The sequence below is a fragment of the Phocoena phocoena genome, chromosome 7, assembly GCF_963924675.1.
Source record: "Phocoena phocoena chromosome 7, mPhoPho1.1, whole genome shotgun sequence".
Taxonomy (NCBI): Eukaryota; Metazoa; Chordata; class Mammalia; order Artiodactyla; family Phocoenidae; genus Phocoena; species Phocoena phocoena.
The window spans coordinates 37,253,575-37,271,260 of NC_089225.1; the positions used below are offsets into that span (position 1 = coordinate 37,253,575).

General features: G+C 40.8%; 1 protein-coding gene across 3 annotated transcripts in view; it reads left to right on the plus strand.

Annotated features, from left to right (window-relative positions):
• The window catches only part of FMNL2 (formin like 2), a 311,696-nt gene that overhangs the window by 194,727 nt on the left and 99,283 nt on the right, over positions 1 to 17,686 (plus strand). For all 3 annotated transcript variants that reach the window (XM_065881114.1, XM_065881116.1, XM_065881115.1), the window contains exons 3-4: positions 6,324 to 6,404; positions 11,314 to 11,390. In XM_065881114.1, the coding sequence (XP_065737186.1) occupies positions 6,324 to 6,404; positions 11,314 to 11,390 (158 nt within the window). The remainder of the gene's footprint in view (positions 1 to 6,323; positions 6,405 to 11,313; positions 11,391 to 17,686) is intronic.

Here is a 17,686-nt window from a genome sequence, read left to right on the forward strand (position 1 = left end):
TTAAAACACTTCCTAACACCATACACAAAAAAAAACTCAAAATGGATTAAAGACCTAAATATAGGCCAGATACTATAAAACTCTTAGAGGAAAACATTGGCAGAACACTCTATGCCATGTACCACAGCAAGATCCATTTTGACCCACCTCCTAGAGAAATGGAAATAAAAACAAAAATAAACAAATGGGACCTAATGAAACTTCAAAGCTTTTGCACAGCAAAAGAAACTATAAACAAGACGAAAAGACAACCCTCAGAATAGGAGAAAATATTTGCAAATGAAGCAACTGGTGTAGGAATAATCTCCAAAATTTACAAGCAGCTCATGCAGCTCAATATCAAAAAAACAAACAATCCAATTCAAAAATGGGCAGAAGTCCTAAATAGACATTTTTCCAGAGAAGACATACAGATCGCCAACAAACACATGAAAGGATGCTCAACATCACTAATCTTTAGAGAAATGCAAATCAAAACTACAATGAGATATCATCTCACACCAGTCAGAATGGCCATCATCAAAAAATCTACAAGCAATAAATGCTGGAGAGGGTGTGGAGAAAAGGGAACTCTCTTGCACTGTTGGTGGAAATGTAAATTGATACAGCCACTGTGGAGAACATTATGGAGGTTCCTTAAAAAACTACAAATAGAACTACCATATGACCCAGCAATCCCACTACTGGGCATATACCCTGAGAAAACCATAATTCAAAAAGAGTCATGTACCACAGTGTTCATTGCAGCTCTATTTACAATAGCCAGGACATGGAAGCAAGTTAAGTATCCACTGAGAGATGAATGGATAAAAAAGATGTGGCACACATATGCAGTGGACTATTACTCAGACGTAAAAAGAAAGGAAATTGACTTATCTGTAGTGAGGTGGTTAGACCTAGAGTCTGTCATACAGAGTGAAAAAAGTCAGAAAGAGAAAAACAAATACCGTATGCTAACACATATATATGGAATCTAAGAAAAAAATGGTACTGATGAATCTAGGGGCAGGACAGGAATAAAGATGCAGACATAGAGAATGGACTTGAGGGCACGGGGAGGGGGAAGGGTAAGCTGGGACGAAGTGAGAGAGTGACATTGACATATATACACTACCAAATGTAAAATAGATAGCTAGTGGGAAGCAGCCGCATGGCACAGGGAGATCAGCTCAGTGTTTTGTGACCACCTAGAGTGTGCGATAGGGAGGGTGGGAGGGAGGTGCAAGAGGGAGGAGATATGGGGGTATATGTATATGTATAGCTGATTCACTTTGTTATACAGCAGAAACTAACACACCATTTAAAGCAATTATACTCCAATTAAGATGTTTAAAAGAATAAAAACTCTATCTAAAGCAAGATGAGTACACTTATTATAGTGTAATGAAAAGAGCAAGGATTAGAGAGTCAGAAAACTTGAGCTTTAATCCTTGACCAGGTGTGGGGGGGTGTCGGTGTGTATATGTGTGTGTGTGTGTGTGAGATTTAAGGCAAGTCATTTACACTCTGAGCCTCAGTTTCCTCATCTATAAAATGGGGTTTAACATCTACTTGGCAGATAGGGAAGCTTGAGTAAGTTAAGAGGCCTAAAGTATATGCTAAACTGTTAGTAAAAGATAAGTTAATGATCTTTGAGAAACAAGAAGTGCTGCCCCAGATGAAAGGGTAATTGTGCTCCTGGGCTTGTATAAATTAAGTCGCTTTTAGCAACGAGAAGAAGTTTTCTGTTCGTTACCAAATTGAATTCCTAACACTCTAATTTATTAAACTGTTTGCAAATGACACAGATGCTTCATGAAGATTTTAAGGTCTGTTCTCCCCTCTCTTTCCTCCCACGCTTCTTTCAGTGCAGTTTGTCAGCATAGTGTCCTGAATGTTAAGAAATGGCTTTGGGCTTGGTTCTTTGAATGTTTTTGGAGAACAATTGAAACCCTCAGAGCCATTTTTATTTCTCATCCAGAAACATTTCATGAAGAAAGTTTGGTCACACAAAGATATAAATGGCAAGAGGTCAGAGTGGTGGTGATACTGTATGATTAGATAGTTTGAAAGAAATTTGTATTTTATTTTATTTTTTTTTGCGGTACGCGGGTCTCTCACTGTTGTGGCCTCTCCCGTTGCGGAGCACGGGCTCTGGACGTGCAGGCTCAGCGGCCATGGCTCACGGGCCCAGCTGCTCTGCGGCATGTGGGATCTTCCCAGACCGGGGCACAAACCCGTGTCCCCTGCATCGGCAGGCAGACTCTCAACCACTGCGCCACCAGGGAAGCCCAGAAATTTGTATTTTTAAAGCTCTTTCAGATGGCTTATCCATCGCTATTGACAAATCACCATGATTTATCCCTAAGAACAATATTTCTATATAACCTAACTCAAGTTAGGGGCTTAATCTAATTAAGCTATGCTTATCAGTGATGTTGGACAAGCAGGTAACTAGTTATTGAAAATAGCACGTGGGGTATGAAGCGGTCCCAGAAGTGAGGATGATGGAAATCTGCCAGCCAAGGCAATTTTGGGTTTCAGAAGTGAAGATGATGGAAATCTGCCAGCCAAGGCAATTTTGGGTTTCAGTGAAAAATCTAAAATTCTAGTACTTAGAGGAAAAAGTTATTAATTTAAATAAGTAAAATGCCAGTAATCCATCCAGAGTTCTTCAAAATAAATGTGTTTTGGCAAGGTGCTGGAATTCTCCAGTGTATTCCCCCAAATGTTTCTGTTGTCCAAATGGCCATGTTGAAGACAGACAGACTGAAAAGGTTTGGTGTGCCGGGTGCTGGATTCATAACTCAAACAGTAGCTCCTTTTGAGATTAGACAAGCAACCCCCAAGTTTTAGGAAAATCGTTGGGCTTTGTATTTTTCCTCCATAAGCGTTTCACTTGAATCCCTGGAGGTAGGTGCAGTTTTTGGAGAAGTAGCTACGATGTATGATGTGTTTTAAAGCATCAGTTTTCTTCATTTTCTGTTTCTTGGAAATATGTTAGTAAGTTACTCAAACACATGAAGAAAAAATGCCTAAAACACAACAGCAAATGCTAAGCACATTTGAAAAAGTGTGAGTTTATTAAATTTATACCTTGTTCATAATTTCAAGGGATTAATTATAAGGAAATTAATCAAGTCAGCAAGACCAGCAAATGTGTCTATTTGAGAAAGCCCCTCTGGGTGACCACAATCTTAAGTAAGGAACAGAGAAAGCTATATTTATGACTGTCAAAAATGGGATTTTAGGGCTTCCCTGGTGGCACAGTGGTTGAGAGTCTGCCTGCCGTTGCGGGGGACACGGGTTCGTGCCCCGGTCTGGAAAGATCCCACATGCTGCGGAGCGGCTGGGCCCATGAGCCATGGCCGCTGAGCCTGCGCGTCCAGAACCTCTGCTCCGCAACGGGAGAGGCCACAACAGTGAGAGGCCCGCGTACAGCAAAAAAAAAAAAAGGGGGGGGATTTTACTAATTGAGTGAATGTCAATATGTTATATATGCTAGTCAGCCAGATTTTGTTTTATTTATTTCTGTATTTATTTTTTGCTGCACCATGTGCCCTGTGGGATCTTAGTTTCCTGACCAGGGATCGAACCCAGTCCCCCAGCAGTGGAAGCGTGGAGTCCTAACCACTGGACTGCCAGGGAATTCCTTAAATTTTGTTATTTTTAAAGGAATAAATACGGCTCTTATGGTGTGAAGACATTGCCTGCAAGAACAAATACTGGAAATCTCTCAGTAACTGTCCACAGATTTCAAATTTTAGGTCCTCAAGCAAATGCTGCATTAGCCACAGTTAAAATTCATTGAGTTTCATATGTTAGGAACTTTATATTTAGAGGTAGGTAGTATTTGCTATAGTAGAATGGAGCACAGGGTGAGTTGTCTCTGTCATGGGATTTTTAAAAATTGGGGTAATTGGGGCTTCCCTGGTGGCGCAGTGGTTGAAAGTCCGCCTGCCGATGCAGGGGACACAGGTTCGTGCCCTGGTCTGGGAAGATCCCACATGCCGCGGAGCGGCTGGGCCCGTGAGCCATGGCCGCTGGGCATGCGCGTCCGGAGCCTCTGCTCCGCAATGGGAGAGGCCACAACAGTGAGAGGCCCGCGTACCGCAAAAAAAAAAAAAAAAAAAAAAAAAAAAAAAAAATATATATATATATATATATATATATATATATAAAAGGTTGGGGTAATTGGATTGAATTATTAAAAAGCATTTTATTTATATGCCAGTATATCTCTGGCATCAGCTGCTTTCATACACAGGGTTGGAAATAGTAACTGGTTTCTAGATAGCTTGTCAGTTAATTTTTTGGGGAACTTTTTGTGATTATTTTAGCCCTCAGCTGGGCTATTGCTAAAACCCTGTGGCCATTGGATCCTATCTGATCCCTTAGTAAGGTGATAGTGTTTGTTTAAAAAAATTAGGACTTGGTACATAGACACAGTGATGGCGCCAGAGATGTCGAATATGCGTGAATCATTAATTAGAAATTGCTTGTGGGATAGAAAATTGGGGGGAATAATTAGAAATAATAAGCTGACCTTTTTTTAAAACAGCTCCGTTGAGAGATAGTTTGTATACTATGAAATTTACCATGATCATTTTTAAATAAAGGGGAAGTATTGATAGGTGTCTCACTCTAAGCCAACTTCTTTTATTTTAGAGTAGTATTAAACAATAATAAACTATATATTTTCACTAACAAGATGATCTTTTGATAATAGTAAGATGATCTTAAGCATTTCTAAATCTGTAAGTGAGCAAGGCTTGAGTGGACTGGGAAGAATGTTGTGGTTCCTTGTATTGGAGAAATACAAATTTATATGGGATAAACAAACACTTAACATACTGGCCAATTGTCAGTGTTCTGAAATACTAAAAAATTCCATTTTGGCATAAGCAATAATCAGGTTAAAAAGAATTACTAGGAAAACATCTTTTGAGTTGTATGCAGAAAAGTACCTGATAAGAATTGTCCTGATTTCATGACAAATCTTTTTTTCCTTTTGGAGCTGCTTTATGTAAACTTTTTTGGTGTATTAAATATAGTGTATATACAGGAAAGGTTGTGAAACTTAAGAATAGCATAATAAGTAAGATAAAACCAACATCTGTGTAACTACTTCTAGGGTCAGAAAAGAACACTGCCAGCTAGGATCAATCTGTATTTCCCTTTCCCCTCCTTGGTCCTTGACTATCATTTTAATGCAAATCTCCCCCTCCTCTTGTCTGTGTGTGTGTGTGTGTGTGTGTGTGTGTGTGTGTGTGTGTGTGTGAATAAACCACCTATATATGTGTCCCTAACAGTTAATATTTAATTTTGCCTCTTTTGTGAAAGAAATCATTTGTTCTTTTTTGTCTCAACAATCCATCCACATAGAACCATGCAATACAGTGTGTTCTTTTTTATCAGAATGTCATATATCATTATATGACTATAATATAGTACTTACCATGCTATAGTGTGGGCCTTTGGATTTTGCCCAGCTTACTAATGCTTATTCTGCTTTGGACATTATGGTCTGTAAAACCTGATACACGTGGGCATGAGTTTCTCAAAGTGTGGTCCCTCCATCCACATTGTCAGCATGAAACTTGTTAGAAATGCAGATTCATGGGCCCCACCCCAGATCCACAGTCAAATATCACCTTGGCATATATGTGTTTATATATATATATATATATATATATATATATATAAATATGCCTATTTCAATGATTGTGCCTTTGTTCACAATACTTTGAAGTCTTCTGATTTGGAAACTGCCTTAGGAACACTTTAACGGTCACACACATGCACACAAATACACACTCGCCGCAGTCTCTGAGCAGTAGACTCATTTTTGAAACAAATTAGTTTTATCTAGTTTGAGACAAATTTTTGGTGTTTTCAAAGATAAAACAAATATTCAAAAGAAAAAGATTTGCCAACACTGAAGATATTCAAAGACTATGCAATAGATGGAAGACCTGCTAAAAGAGGTCCCTGAACACAGGTTGGGCAGAACATTATTCTGAGAAAGAGAGCTGCAGAGCCCCACCGAGAAAGCAGGTCAGACTCTAGAGTTGGGCAAACATGGGTTTGAATCTACTTGTACCCCTGACTTGCTGCATCATCTTAGGGAAGAACTGATCTGCTCTGAGTTTCAGTTTCCTCGTAGGCAAAGAGGGAGGGGATAAGAACATCTACTGTAAAGATTCAAAACCAGTGACTCTTCGCAGGGTCATGCGGCAGATGCGTTTTGGCTTTGGGTCAGCAGTATAAATCTGTGTGGATATGGCTGACCGTCATGCCTTCAGAGCTTTCATGCTTTTACTTTACTTTCATGCTTCCTGCAGGAACGATTCCAGGTGAAGAACCCTCCCCATACTTATATTCAAAAGCTCAAAGGCTATCTGGATCCAGCTGTAACCCGGAAGGTAAGATGGATTTGTTTCCACTTTGTGTTGTTGCTTCCTCATTAGCAGGCAGAATCCTCCTGCCCTGGAGGAGACCTTCCTTCCTCTCCATTATAGCCTCTGCCAGAGCCTCTGGGAAAACAACCTTGGAGTTGTTGGAGCTGGACAACATGAAAAGACAAAGAAAACACCCATCCTGGCTTGAGAACGTGTTTAAAAGTACTTTCCTGAGTTGGGAGTCATGTACCTCTGATGGTTATTGAGTTGCTGCCATTTGCAGTTACACAGGGCGGTAGGTTCAGTCCAGAGGTGTTCAGGCCCCCAGAAAAACAGGCCTAGCAAAGGGAATACTTGTCTTTCATGCCTTGGTGCATTTCCAGAGACCTTGAAAAATCACTGGGGCTTTGTCATCCCAGCTGTGCACTCACATCCTGTGTTGATGCTTTTAGCGGCTTCCCCCGCCCCAGCCGTGCCCCTGGCCCCAAGAAGGTAAGGAGAGAATAGCTGATTCCATTCTCAGCGGACTCTCTCCTTTTACAAACAAGCCCTGCTTTGTGCAGCCACACAATTGGTTTAAACTGATGCCTTGTGGTAAAGCATGTAGCCTGGCACAGCCCTGGGGTCTGGATCAGTCCTGGGATGTCTCAGGGCAGAGCCGCCCTTGCTCAAGATGGATAAAGGGCTAGTCACCAGACAGCACTTGTTTTTCGGTTGACCTTCCACAGCTCCTGCTTTCAAGGCTGCCCTGAAAATATCTTGAGCTGAATTCCCTCTGTTGTTTCAGCGTGTGACTCATGAGAGCAGAAAGGCACAGTTTTCCTAGTTAGCTCCTATTTTTCCAGGGCTCTTGGCTCTGAGATATATTTTTTAAGCTCCTTTTTCTGCATCTTCTGCTTACATTCTAAACACTGTGCCCACCCCCCGCCGAAAGAATTCAAGTAAAGGAGTACAACTATTATTTCCTTTTGGACGTTTCCTGGCCCTTTGTCCTGTAGTTACTATGCAGACAGGCGGAAATAAAGTCTAGGAGTGATGATGCAAATGGGTTGTGGACCTTTGCTGTCGCCTAGGCGCCATATGTGGCATAGCCTCCTCTTCTAAGAATGTACCTATCAAAGTATCCTAATACCCTCCTCATAACTACGGCACACACATTTCTTTTTTTAAAAGAGCTTCTGTCAGGCCTGCTAAGTGAGACAGCTGCTTAATTCTTAGTTTCTTTCTTGTCCCCCTCCCCAAGGATACAGCACCTTTCAATTTCATCACATTAGAGAGGGTTAAAGGAAGGCATACCCATATACATAAAACACAACCCAGAAAAAAAAAACCGGACTATTTCTTTTGCACAGGGGCAGCAAGATTCTGTATGAGAAATATTTTCAGAAATCCCCCAACTCGTAAACCTTCTGGCTGGACAGCCCAGACCCAGGATTAGGCACACTCACCCCGACTGAGTCTGGCAGAAATGCCGTATTCGTACACAAGACTGAGAGTATACTCAGTGTCCCAGCCCCTGACAGTTATCTCAACATTTGTCAAATTCTTTAAAAAAGGAAAATACGTAAACTCCTGGAGAGTGCTTCTTAGACTCCAGCCTCAAGCCCCATGGGGACGAAGATGGTTGGAGAGAAGAGGTGGATTCTTCCTGGCCCAGTCCCAGTTCTTCCTCGGAACAGTTATTCCTGGGAATGTAAGATGAAAAACAACAACAAATCAGCTGCTCAGAAAGTGTTCTGCTTCCTCGCAAATAACTTCATAAAGAGGCCCAAGACAAAGGATGTCTGTCTGGGCTGACCTTCATTCCTAAAATCTCTGCCCTAGACGAGTGTATTCACCTGAATGGCTGTGTTTGGCCTGAGCCTCATATTTCAAGATCAGTCATTCAGCTTTCAGGAAAAAATAAAATGGATGTTGGATCAACCATCCCTGCTTTAGTAAGAGTTCTGTCAGGAGCTGGCAGTAGGAAATGATCTGTTCCACTCACCATAACTGTCATGCTTAAAGCCTGGAAAAAAGGAGATTTTGCGTGGAGTAAGGCATGGCTTGCAGTTAAAATGAGTTTACGATTCTCAGCTGAATTAGAGTCAGGGAGAAAGAGATTTCCAATCAGGCTTTCCATTTTAGCCAGACAGTCTAAGCTGAGCAGTTTACCCTTAACTGCATCTGGAGTCCTCAAGCACTTCATTCATTAATCTTTTGTTCACATTGAATTGAAGATACTTAATTTGCTGTCTGCTAAAAAATTTCTTAAGCATCTTCTATTTCGATTTTCTTCTAAGTAGTTTTATGTGAAACCCTGTAGGGCAGGGAAGGAAGAGCCTAAATTAGATATCTCTCCAAACCAGTCTCTTTATTTAATACCAGGAGGCTCTCAGTCTGTGCTTTGGGGGGATGTGCTTGTCTGGCATAGGGAGAGGCGACAGGCCATGAAGAAAGGAGTCTGGTCCTCTGTGGGCCCTGCAGTTGTGAAAGAAACCTGATTATACAGGTCTCCAGGGCTCAGCTGTCTCCGTGGGCTCCTCCCTGGGCCTGCCGTGTACAGAGAGGGCTGGGGGAAGGGTGAACGCTGCTAATAAGTGGTACCCAGCTCTTGTTCGCTGGTTCCCACAGTCGCACGATTTCCCTTTGAAGTGTTTTAAAGCATTCTGGGTGCGTTGTACAAGTGCAGAGTGTTGGCAGCCGTTGTTTATGTGTTAGGGAAGTGAATGCCAAGATTTCTCTGCGGTCCAAAGTCCACCAGCTGAAATTCAAACGGTTGCCAAGAGAATAGAATACAGGGCGAAGTCAGTTTTGTTCTACCTCAGTTTTCCTGCAGTTGCAAAAGTGTAGTGCCTCGTAGTAAATGCCTAATAACTGTTATCTGCTATTGTTGTCGCCTCTCTTATCTCAGTGTTTTGAGTTATTTTGTTTTGATACATGCCTCTTAGTCCTTCAGCAGATCCTCTTTCACACTGTCAGGTCCTCCGTGCTACACTGGGTGCCCTTGTAGCTCACAGTGTATGTGAGGGATGACCTTGCCCTGAGGAAGCATAAGGCTCAGTTAGGGAACCAGCACAGGTGGCAGGGAACAAATCAGAACTATGCATAATGCATAGCTAGGAATGCTGAGTCGTTTCCTAAAGGCCACATGTGCAGACAGCCCAAGACTTGTGACTCTGACATGGGACTGGCCCCTCTGGAGCATCCAGCACACCTGGAAATGGTTTCCTCAGCTGTGCGGCCATAGACCCTACCTCATTAGCAGTCCTCATTGTCGGAAGGCTCTCTAGGAAGCACTGGGCTTGGATGTCCATCCAACCTATGGATGACTCTTTGTTGTTTCTTAAGCCTTTCTTGACAAAAGAGGGGGTGGCTCTCTTTTTTCATGGCATCAGGGATGCTTTTATTTCACATATCGTGGATGCTACACACCTGAGAAGGTCTTTGGGTGCTTCAGGAGTGGCAGTCGGGGAAACTGAGACTTTTTGCTCTGGTAAGAAGCAGCTGGTGGAGAAGTAAAGGGTCTTCAGAAGGGAAGAGGGTAGCAGGAACCCGTCAGTGTTGAGCAGGGGTCCAGTCTTCCCTGGGGCACCCGGGCCTGCCTGTGGCAGGGCTCTCCTTTCCCCACATCCCGGAATCCTCCTTTCTAACCTTCCTCCTGTCCTTCCTGTCCTTGGATGCCTTTGTCTTTGGAGCTGGATGACCCTGTTCCTTCTGCGGTCATGGGAGCAGAGGAGAAGGATCCCTAATATCCTGAGCCAGGATTCTCAAAGCCTTTTCCTGAAAACAGTGTAACCTGAAGGTGGTTTGGGTCTCTAGCACAGAGAGCATAGCACGCCTCTCAGAAGGCATTGCACATCAAATGGCCTTCTTCTAGACTGGCCTAAGACTTTAGTGACTGTAAAGAAATACTTTTGTAGGAAATTGTGTTCCAAAGAACTCATGTGCAGTGCAACCCAGTGATCCCTTGGAGATTATTTGGAGTCGAGAGGATAGAGAAATGAGTACATTTACTATCAGAGGAGGATTCATTGGGACAAGGGAGACCTGAGGGAGTTCTGGAAGGACACGTGGCATTTTGATAGGCAGGGGAATGAGGAAGGACATTCCTCAAGTAGAAGGGAGGTGTCTAGAGGAGGGACCGTCCACGTGAGGTCATGCAGAAAAGAACAAGCATAGTAGGTATGAGACTGCCACCTTAGAGAGGCCTGCTTGCAAGTTTGGCTCTTGGTGGCAACTGGGGACCTGGATTTCGGGAGAGTTCCCAGAATTCCCTGTTAATAATGACTCACTGTGCCCAAACTGTTGATGCCAACTACATGGTTTATGCGGAATGCCGGTTTTCCTTTTGGGAGGCTGCACTTTTGGTATGTGCTAGGCAGAGAGTGCTCAAGTGATGAGCCAGTAAAAACCCCAGCCACTAAGTGTCTAATGAGCTTCCCTGGTTGACAGCATTTCACGAATATTGTCATTTATGACTCCTATGGGCGAATCCTCTTGGAAGCTTGTATCTGGTTTCCTCTGGACTTTACCGCACGCACCTTTTCCCTTTAGCTGATTATACCTTGCATCTTTTTGATGTAATAAATCCTAGCGGCAAGAACAACTGTATGCTGAGTCCTGTGAGCCCTAGCGCATCCTTGAAACGGGTGATTTTTGAGACCCCAGCATAGGTATGTCAGTGAGTATTGTTGTATTGTGGGGTAGGGAAAAAAATAAGCTACTTACTCAGAGACACTTAGTATATGAAATAAGTCATTTCCCCCAGTCCTTTCACATAAGCTGACTGTTACGATGAGAAAAATTTGTGTGCTTTGCAAAAAGAAATGTGTGAGAAGCCCACTTTAGAAGCAGAGATATTTTCATATTCTGTTAAACTTATTACAAGTAAGCTGCAGTTATAGCCCTTGCTAAAATATGTTTTGTGAGAGTATGTGTTCTTGAATTATAGAAATTCAGACGGCGTGTTCAAGAGTCCACACAAGTGCTAAGAGAACTGGAAATTTCTTTAAGAACCAACCATATTGGGTAAGTGTGCCCACTGAACATTTTAGCTCTAAAGCTTTTGGACACTTTACAAAGTGACTGAATCATATCCAAAGAATTAAGCTTCCTTACTGTTCGTTATAAGTTGAGACTGAGGTTTAGATGGGTGGAACCTTTGTTTTAGTTCTTGAATTGCTCACTGTGCAAGAATCAGAAGCAGGACAGACAGTCCTTGATTTGGGATGTTCATACTAATTGTAAAGTTCTCTGCTTGCATGCAGTGATGGTGTGTGTATAGTGATTCCCTGGGAAGTCAGGAACCCCCAAGTCATGTAGACTGAGATCCTGGAAGATCTTGAAGCCTTCCCTGGCGGTCTTTGACCTGGTTACTTGAAGCTGCTTCATTCTTTTCTCAGTTCCCTGGACAGAAGGGGACAGAAGCTGGAGTGGTGTCACTTGACATACCCCCTTGCATTTAGATACTTCATTCTGAGTCTCTTCTTCCTACATCCCCAAATTTTAGGACCATAAAATCTAAATCCACACTGGAAAGTAAAGTTTGGGGAATCTCTGCACTAAGCATTTCAAAGAGTTTTTCATGCAACAGCATGGTTGCTTTGCCTCAAGCCAAGTACAACTTCATTACACACTCCCTCCCTCCTGAGATAATCAGAATTGTACAGTACCTTCAAATAAGATGGTTTCTCTCTAAGGCAGAATGATGTCAGTATTTTATTTTATAGCTTCAATTCTTCCTAAAGTACCTGTTTAACATCTGGCAATCATTTAACCCCTCTGGATTTTGATTCTTTGAGATTTGCAAGGGAAAGACTGTAGACTTTAGATCTTTTAGAATTTTCCCCTGTGATAGGTTTATTGGAAATGAAGTTTTACATATATATTACATTTTTGTTTTTCAGCGTCTTTGTAAAATAATTACCTAAGTAGCAGTTTACTTCTACTTCTGAGTATGTTTGGCATAAGCCATTCAAATGGTTATTTTCTGCAGTTATTTCAGAATAAGCTTTTTTAAGTCATAGAAATGCAAGGTTAATTTATAGCTCCATAGCCTGGGTGAGAATATTCATTTCCTTAAGGATAATTTCACATGTTTGGCACCTTGAGAATGAAATATTTGGAAGATGAACTGATTCTAACCTAAGGTTGATAATCACCCTTGTCCCAGAAAATGGGCTATAGAACAGTGGATCAGAGTGTCATGAAAATAGAAGTGGAAGAGAAATTTAGGATTGCCTAGACCCTCATTTTACAAATTAAAAGAATTAAGGACCAGAGAAGGTGAGAAACTTCCACAAAGTCTACAGCTGTAGAGCCAGCCAGACGTTTTGTTCAAAATACGATGTTCTTTTTCTTATCTAGCCTAATCTGGCAGCTCTTTCCTTGAAAGGAAGTAAGATAATCGGGACTCTGGGATCAAAACGATGAGGCTTGCCTATTGGGGGTGAAAGTGTTGGTGATTTAATATAGCTGGGCATCCAAAGCTTAGGAAATTCAAATACTTTCCAATATTTGTGGATCAGGAGCTAGATTCTATTTGGTAGGGTCCAACCCCATACTGTTGGCACTTCTTCTTGACTGAAAATGGTGGCATGAGCTGCAGCCAGGATTTCTACAAACTGTCAGAAAGCATTTCTTTAAGCATTGCTGAAATAATGTGAAATTGACCATCAAATACCAAGGCAAGACGATCATTTCCAATATGAAGTTGGCTGAGTAGAAGAGGTCTGGTTGGGTGGAAGCCAGTGCAAATCTGCAAGCAGTTGGAGTGGTTTGTTGTTTAGGATACTCTAGGCATGTTGAAAGATTCTTGCATTTCTTTCATCTTCACCAGCTGAAGTTTCCCCTTGTCTACTATCTACGTGAGACACTTGGAAAGCATTGGCTTTAGCAGCACAAAAGTTCATGGAAGTGCATTGTCTGATTGTCTGAAACCAATTATTGGCATAACCTTATACGAAGTGAAACCACACACCAGGATTTTGACCTGATTTGCTTGTCCTGAAAACCCAAACCTGAACTGGACTTTTCTTGATGGAAACTAACTGGCTTGACCGTATTTGATTGGGAAAACTTCTGAAGAATTACTAAATAATGTGAAAGTAATCAATTAGTACAGTGAGGAATTCTGGGAATGCAAGGTGCTGCATAGGGAATCCTTAGATTTTTATTGCACTCTTTGGGGTACCATATTAGAAAGGTAATTGGGTGCCCATTTTCCTTAGGGAAAGAGAGATCTTGGCTCATATTTTTGCCATGCCCCCTTATCAGTTATTTGACTTAAGTAAGTTACATAAACTCTCTGTATTTATCATGTGACCTAAGTTGACTTCTCATCTATAAAATGAGGATAATAATACTTATCTAATAGGAATGTTGTAAGGATTAAATGAGATAACTTATGAAAGACCTAATATAGGGTTTAATACATAGTAATTACTCTCAATATATGATAGCTGTTATTTGTTGTTATGCTTGTTGAAAATAATATTAAATGTAATAATTATCGGACAGTGTTGTGGAATATATCCCTAAGGAAATCCATGCAGAGAATGTTACCTTCTCTGTCTAAAAGGACCCTGTTACCTAGGAGTTTATGATTTGCTGAAATTAAAAGGAAGAATTACATTTAAAATCTACTTCTCTTAAAAAAAATTATTTTTGGCATATGCTTGCATTCCAAGGTTAAAATCTGGGGCTTTGCTGAAGTAACATTCCAAGCTACAGCTTTGTCAAGCAAAAGGGTCAGCCTAAAACTATAAATGGAACAGTCTCGTGAGAAAGATAATTAATTTTGGGGGGGAGCCAAATTGAAATAAGGATTGGACTAGAAATAATCTCATTCACTTACTCTTAGGAACTGTAACAGTCAAGGAGAATTGGATTATGACTAATCGAAGCCCTTGCAATGACTTGAAATACCCTTGAAGGGAGCTGAGCACTGTTAGAGCACATTGACTTGGCTGTGCTCTACTGGGAGACGGGCGTTGGGATGTCTTGGATATGGGGTGGTAAGATTCCAGAGGTGCTGGCGGTTGGGATAGATTGGCGGATGTTAGTCCATGAAACTGAGGTGTAGGCTCGCTCTCCTTGCAGGTAGGTCATTTGAGTAGAACTGCCTATTATGATGGAAAATTACTTTTCATCCTGAGTGCAAGGTCATAGACGTCCTGAAAGGTACTTGCTTCACTGTATCTCGGTGGGGGAGATGAGAAGAATGGGCGTGAGGTGACAGGCAGGAGGTGCAAGTGGCAGGGAGAGGAGGAGATCTGTAGAAGGAGGAAGATGCTGGGGAATGTGCAGTGAGTGTCTTCTCTGGGATTTAACACGTATATGTGTGCCTCAAGCTACCCTACGATTAATTCATCCTTAGATGGTGCTTTTTGGAAGTCCTCAAGATCATAATCGTTTAGTCATTTCTTAAGCACTGTATTTGTTACTAAGCACTGTATTTGGTAAGTTAAACGTATTATTTCTTACAGAAATCTTTTTATTATTGCCCTTTTCCTCTGAACCTCCGTTTTACAGATGAGGAAACTGAGAGTCCGCAATTAAATATCTTGCTCGAGTCCACACAATTGAGAAGCACTGAGGTTTGGACCTGGAGATGTCCAAATCTAAAGCCTGTTATCTAAACCAGCAGTTCTTAAATTTTTTGATTTCAGGACTCCTTTACTGTCTTAAATTATTTTGAGCCCCAGTAAGTTTTTATGTGGGTTTTAGCTATTAATGTTACCATATTGGAAATTTAAACTAATAAATTTTAGATATGCTTATTTAATAAAATTTAATATTTATTTAACAATAAATATTCAATGTAAATATATAAATATAAAATAATAAACAATATAGCACAAATAACATATTTCATGAAAAATAACTATTTTCCAAAGCAAAAAAAATTTAGTGACAAGGGTGGCATTGATTTACATGTTTACAAATCTTTTTACTGTCTCACTGATAGAAGGCAGCTGGATTCTCATATCTTTGTCTGCATTCAATTTGTTATGATGTGTTTTGGTTGATGTATAGGAAGAAAACCTGGCCTTACACAGATACACACTTGGAAAAATGAAGAGTTTTTAAGTAACCATTTCAGATAATTGTGGCTATTTTTTGGTATCACACCAAAATTTAAAGGTGTAATTTCTTAACGTTAGTTGCAATGTATTGATAGAATCTGAAACCGAATCAGTTAGCTTTTGTGTTCTGTTATGTCGATACTAAAATCCATTGTGCTGTCTTTCACTTTGATTGGGTATTTCTACCCATGAATACTTTTTAACATCATGAAAAAATCATTTGAAATATATTGTTTCACTGAGTTATCCTGATCTTTCAAACATCAACACATTTTATTCTACAATATAAAATCATATTTGTTAATAATCACCAGTGTCATCAGAATTTACTTTAGGTATTGGGAAGCTGTCAGACTCATGGTGGTAAATATAAGTGTTCCAGAATTCTAATTTTTTTGTTTGTAAGCTCAGATTTTATCATTGACAAAAAATATTGTCAGTTCTTTTCCTGAAAATGACAGGCTCACTTCATTCACTTTTGAGAATGTCTGCCAAATACCCAAGAGAGAATAACCACAATGTGTCTGTCATTGGACATTCCATGTAGAAAATGGCTGGGTCAGTTTGCAGCTCCAGCAATTGCACCAGTGTTTTTCCTCAAGACGGCCGTGGTGCTTGGGCAGGCAGCAGAAGTGCTATATGTGGGCTTTCCGTTTTGTCACACAGAGAATTAAAAAGACGTATATTCAAGGAGCAAGCTTTAATAAAGTCAGTAATTTTTAGCACTTCACTGAGGACAGGTTTAAGTGAGCTGACTTTTTTCCCCTTTCTGAGTGCTTGGGATGAAGAATACAGTAAAAAAGGTGTATTGTTTGGTGGTAGCAGTTTCATTCACATTTCTTTTGTACCATCAGTGCAAGTGTCAGCACAGTGACAAAAGCGACTACTTAATATTTGTATGAAAATAGGTTTAACTTCACAGACCCCTGAGAGGGTTTCAGGGACCCCTGGTGGTCCATGGGCTATACTTTGAGAACGAGTTTGAGATGCTGTCTCACAGAATAGATTTGGTAGCTGATGATGAATCTGAGTGATGTTTACCTTCTATCTCTCGCTTCTTGTGATTTTTTTTTTCATGATTTGTCAGCAACTGCAGTTCCTACCGGATGCCTGTAGTATCTCTCTAAAGGAAACTGGCAGAGGGAATTCACCATCTGTCCATTCATCTTGTGTGTCTCGGGTCTGTTTTGTTGTTTGATCTTAGAAATTTAAAGCCAGTAATGTCCTTTGAGACTTTATTTTCTAGATGAGAACAATGAGGTTCTGAGATTTGGGAGGCAGAGAGAAGACAATAGCAATTTGGAAACAAAGCTTTGACCTGTCTACAGTAAAACAGTAACTCTTGGCACTTGCATTTAGAGCCCTTCCTTGAATAAGTTTTTTTTTCCAGAGCTATTTCTCATTATCACTGTGCCTTCCAGCTCCTAAGCAGTTGATTTGGAATTTGCGTAAATTCAAATTTACAACATATGGTAATTACATCGAATCTGTGAGGTACTCAGTAAGTGATGCATGCTGTCAGAGTCAGAAATAATTCTACTTTCCAAAACTTGTAATCACCCAATTTGAAACTGTTTGCATATTGGCACTATATTAAAGCGTGTGTAGCATGCGCAGAGTTGAAAATGGAAATTTACTATAGGAACCCTCCATTTATGATATGTCATGATCATGTACATAAATCTGCAGAATGGGGCATCCATTTTTTTATGCCTTTAGATTAAACATACTGCTTGGAAAGTTGCCCTTTTTTCATCTCTACCTATTTGATTTCCACAGAAGTTCACTCTCGCCTCTGTTTTCTCCTATACAGAATATCCTAAGTGAAGAAGGGATAGGGATTGAGAGGACAAGAAGAAAAGAGAAGGCTGTTCTTTTCTTGTAATCCATAGCCTTTTTGCTGAGATGACTTTACTGACCTGATACCACTTGACAAAGGGGGTAAGGTAGTCAGCTGTGATGGATCTCTATCTTATTCTTTCCTAAACCACCTGCAGGGGTTTGGGCCAGAACAGAGACCCAGGGAAGATCTCACAGCTTAGAAAAAGAGATTAAAAATGAAATTAAACCTCTCAAAGGCAGGACGTGTTACACTGTCGCTGACTTTTTAGGAATGGAGCAGCTGGCTCCTGACTTTCACTTTGAAATTAATTAATGAATTAATTAATTTAAAAGTAAGGTTTTATTTATTTTATTTTTGGCTGTGTTGGGTCTTTGTTGCGGTGCGCGGGGCTTCTC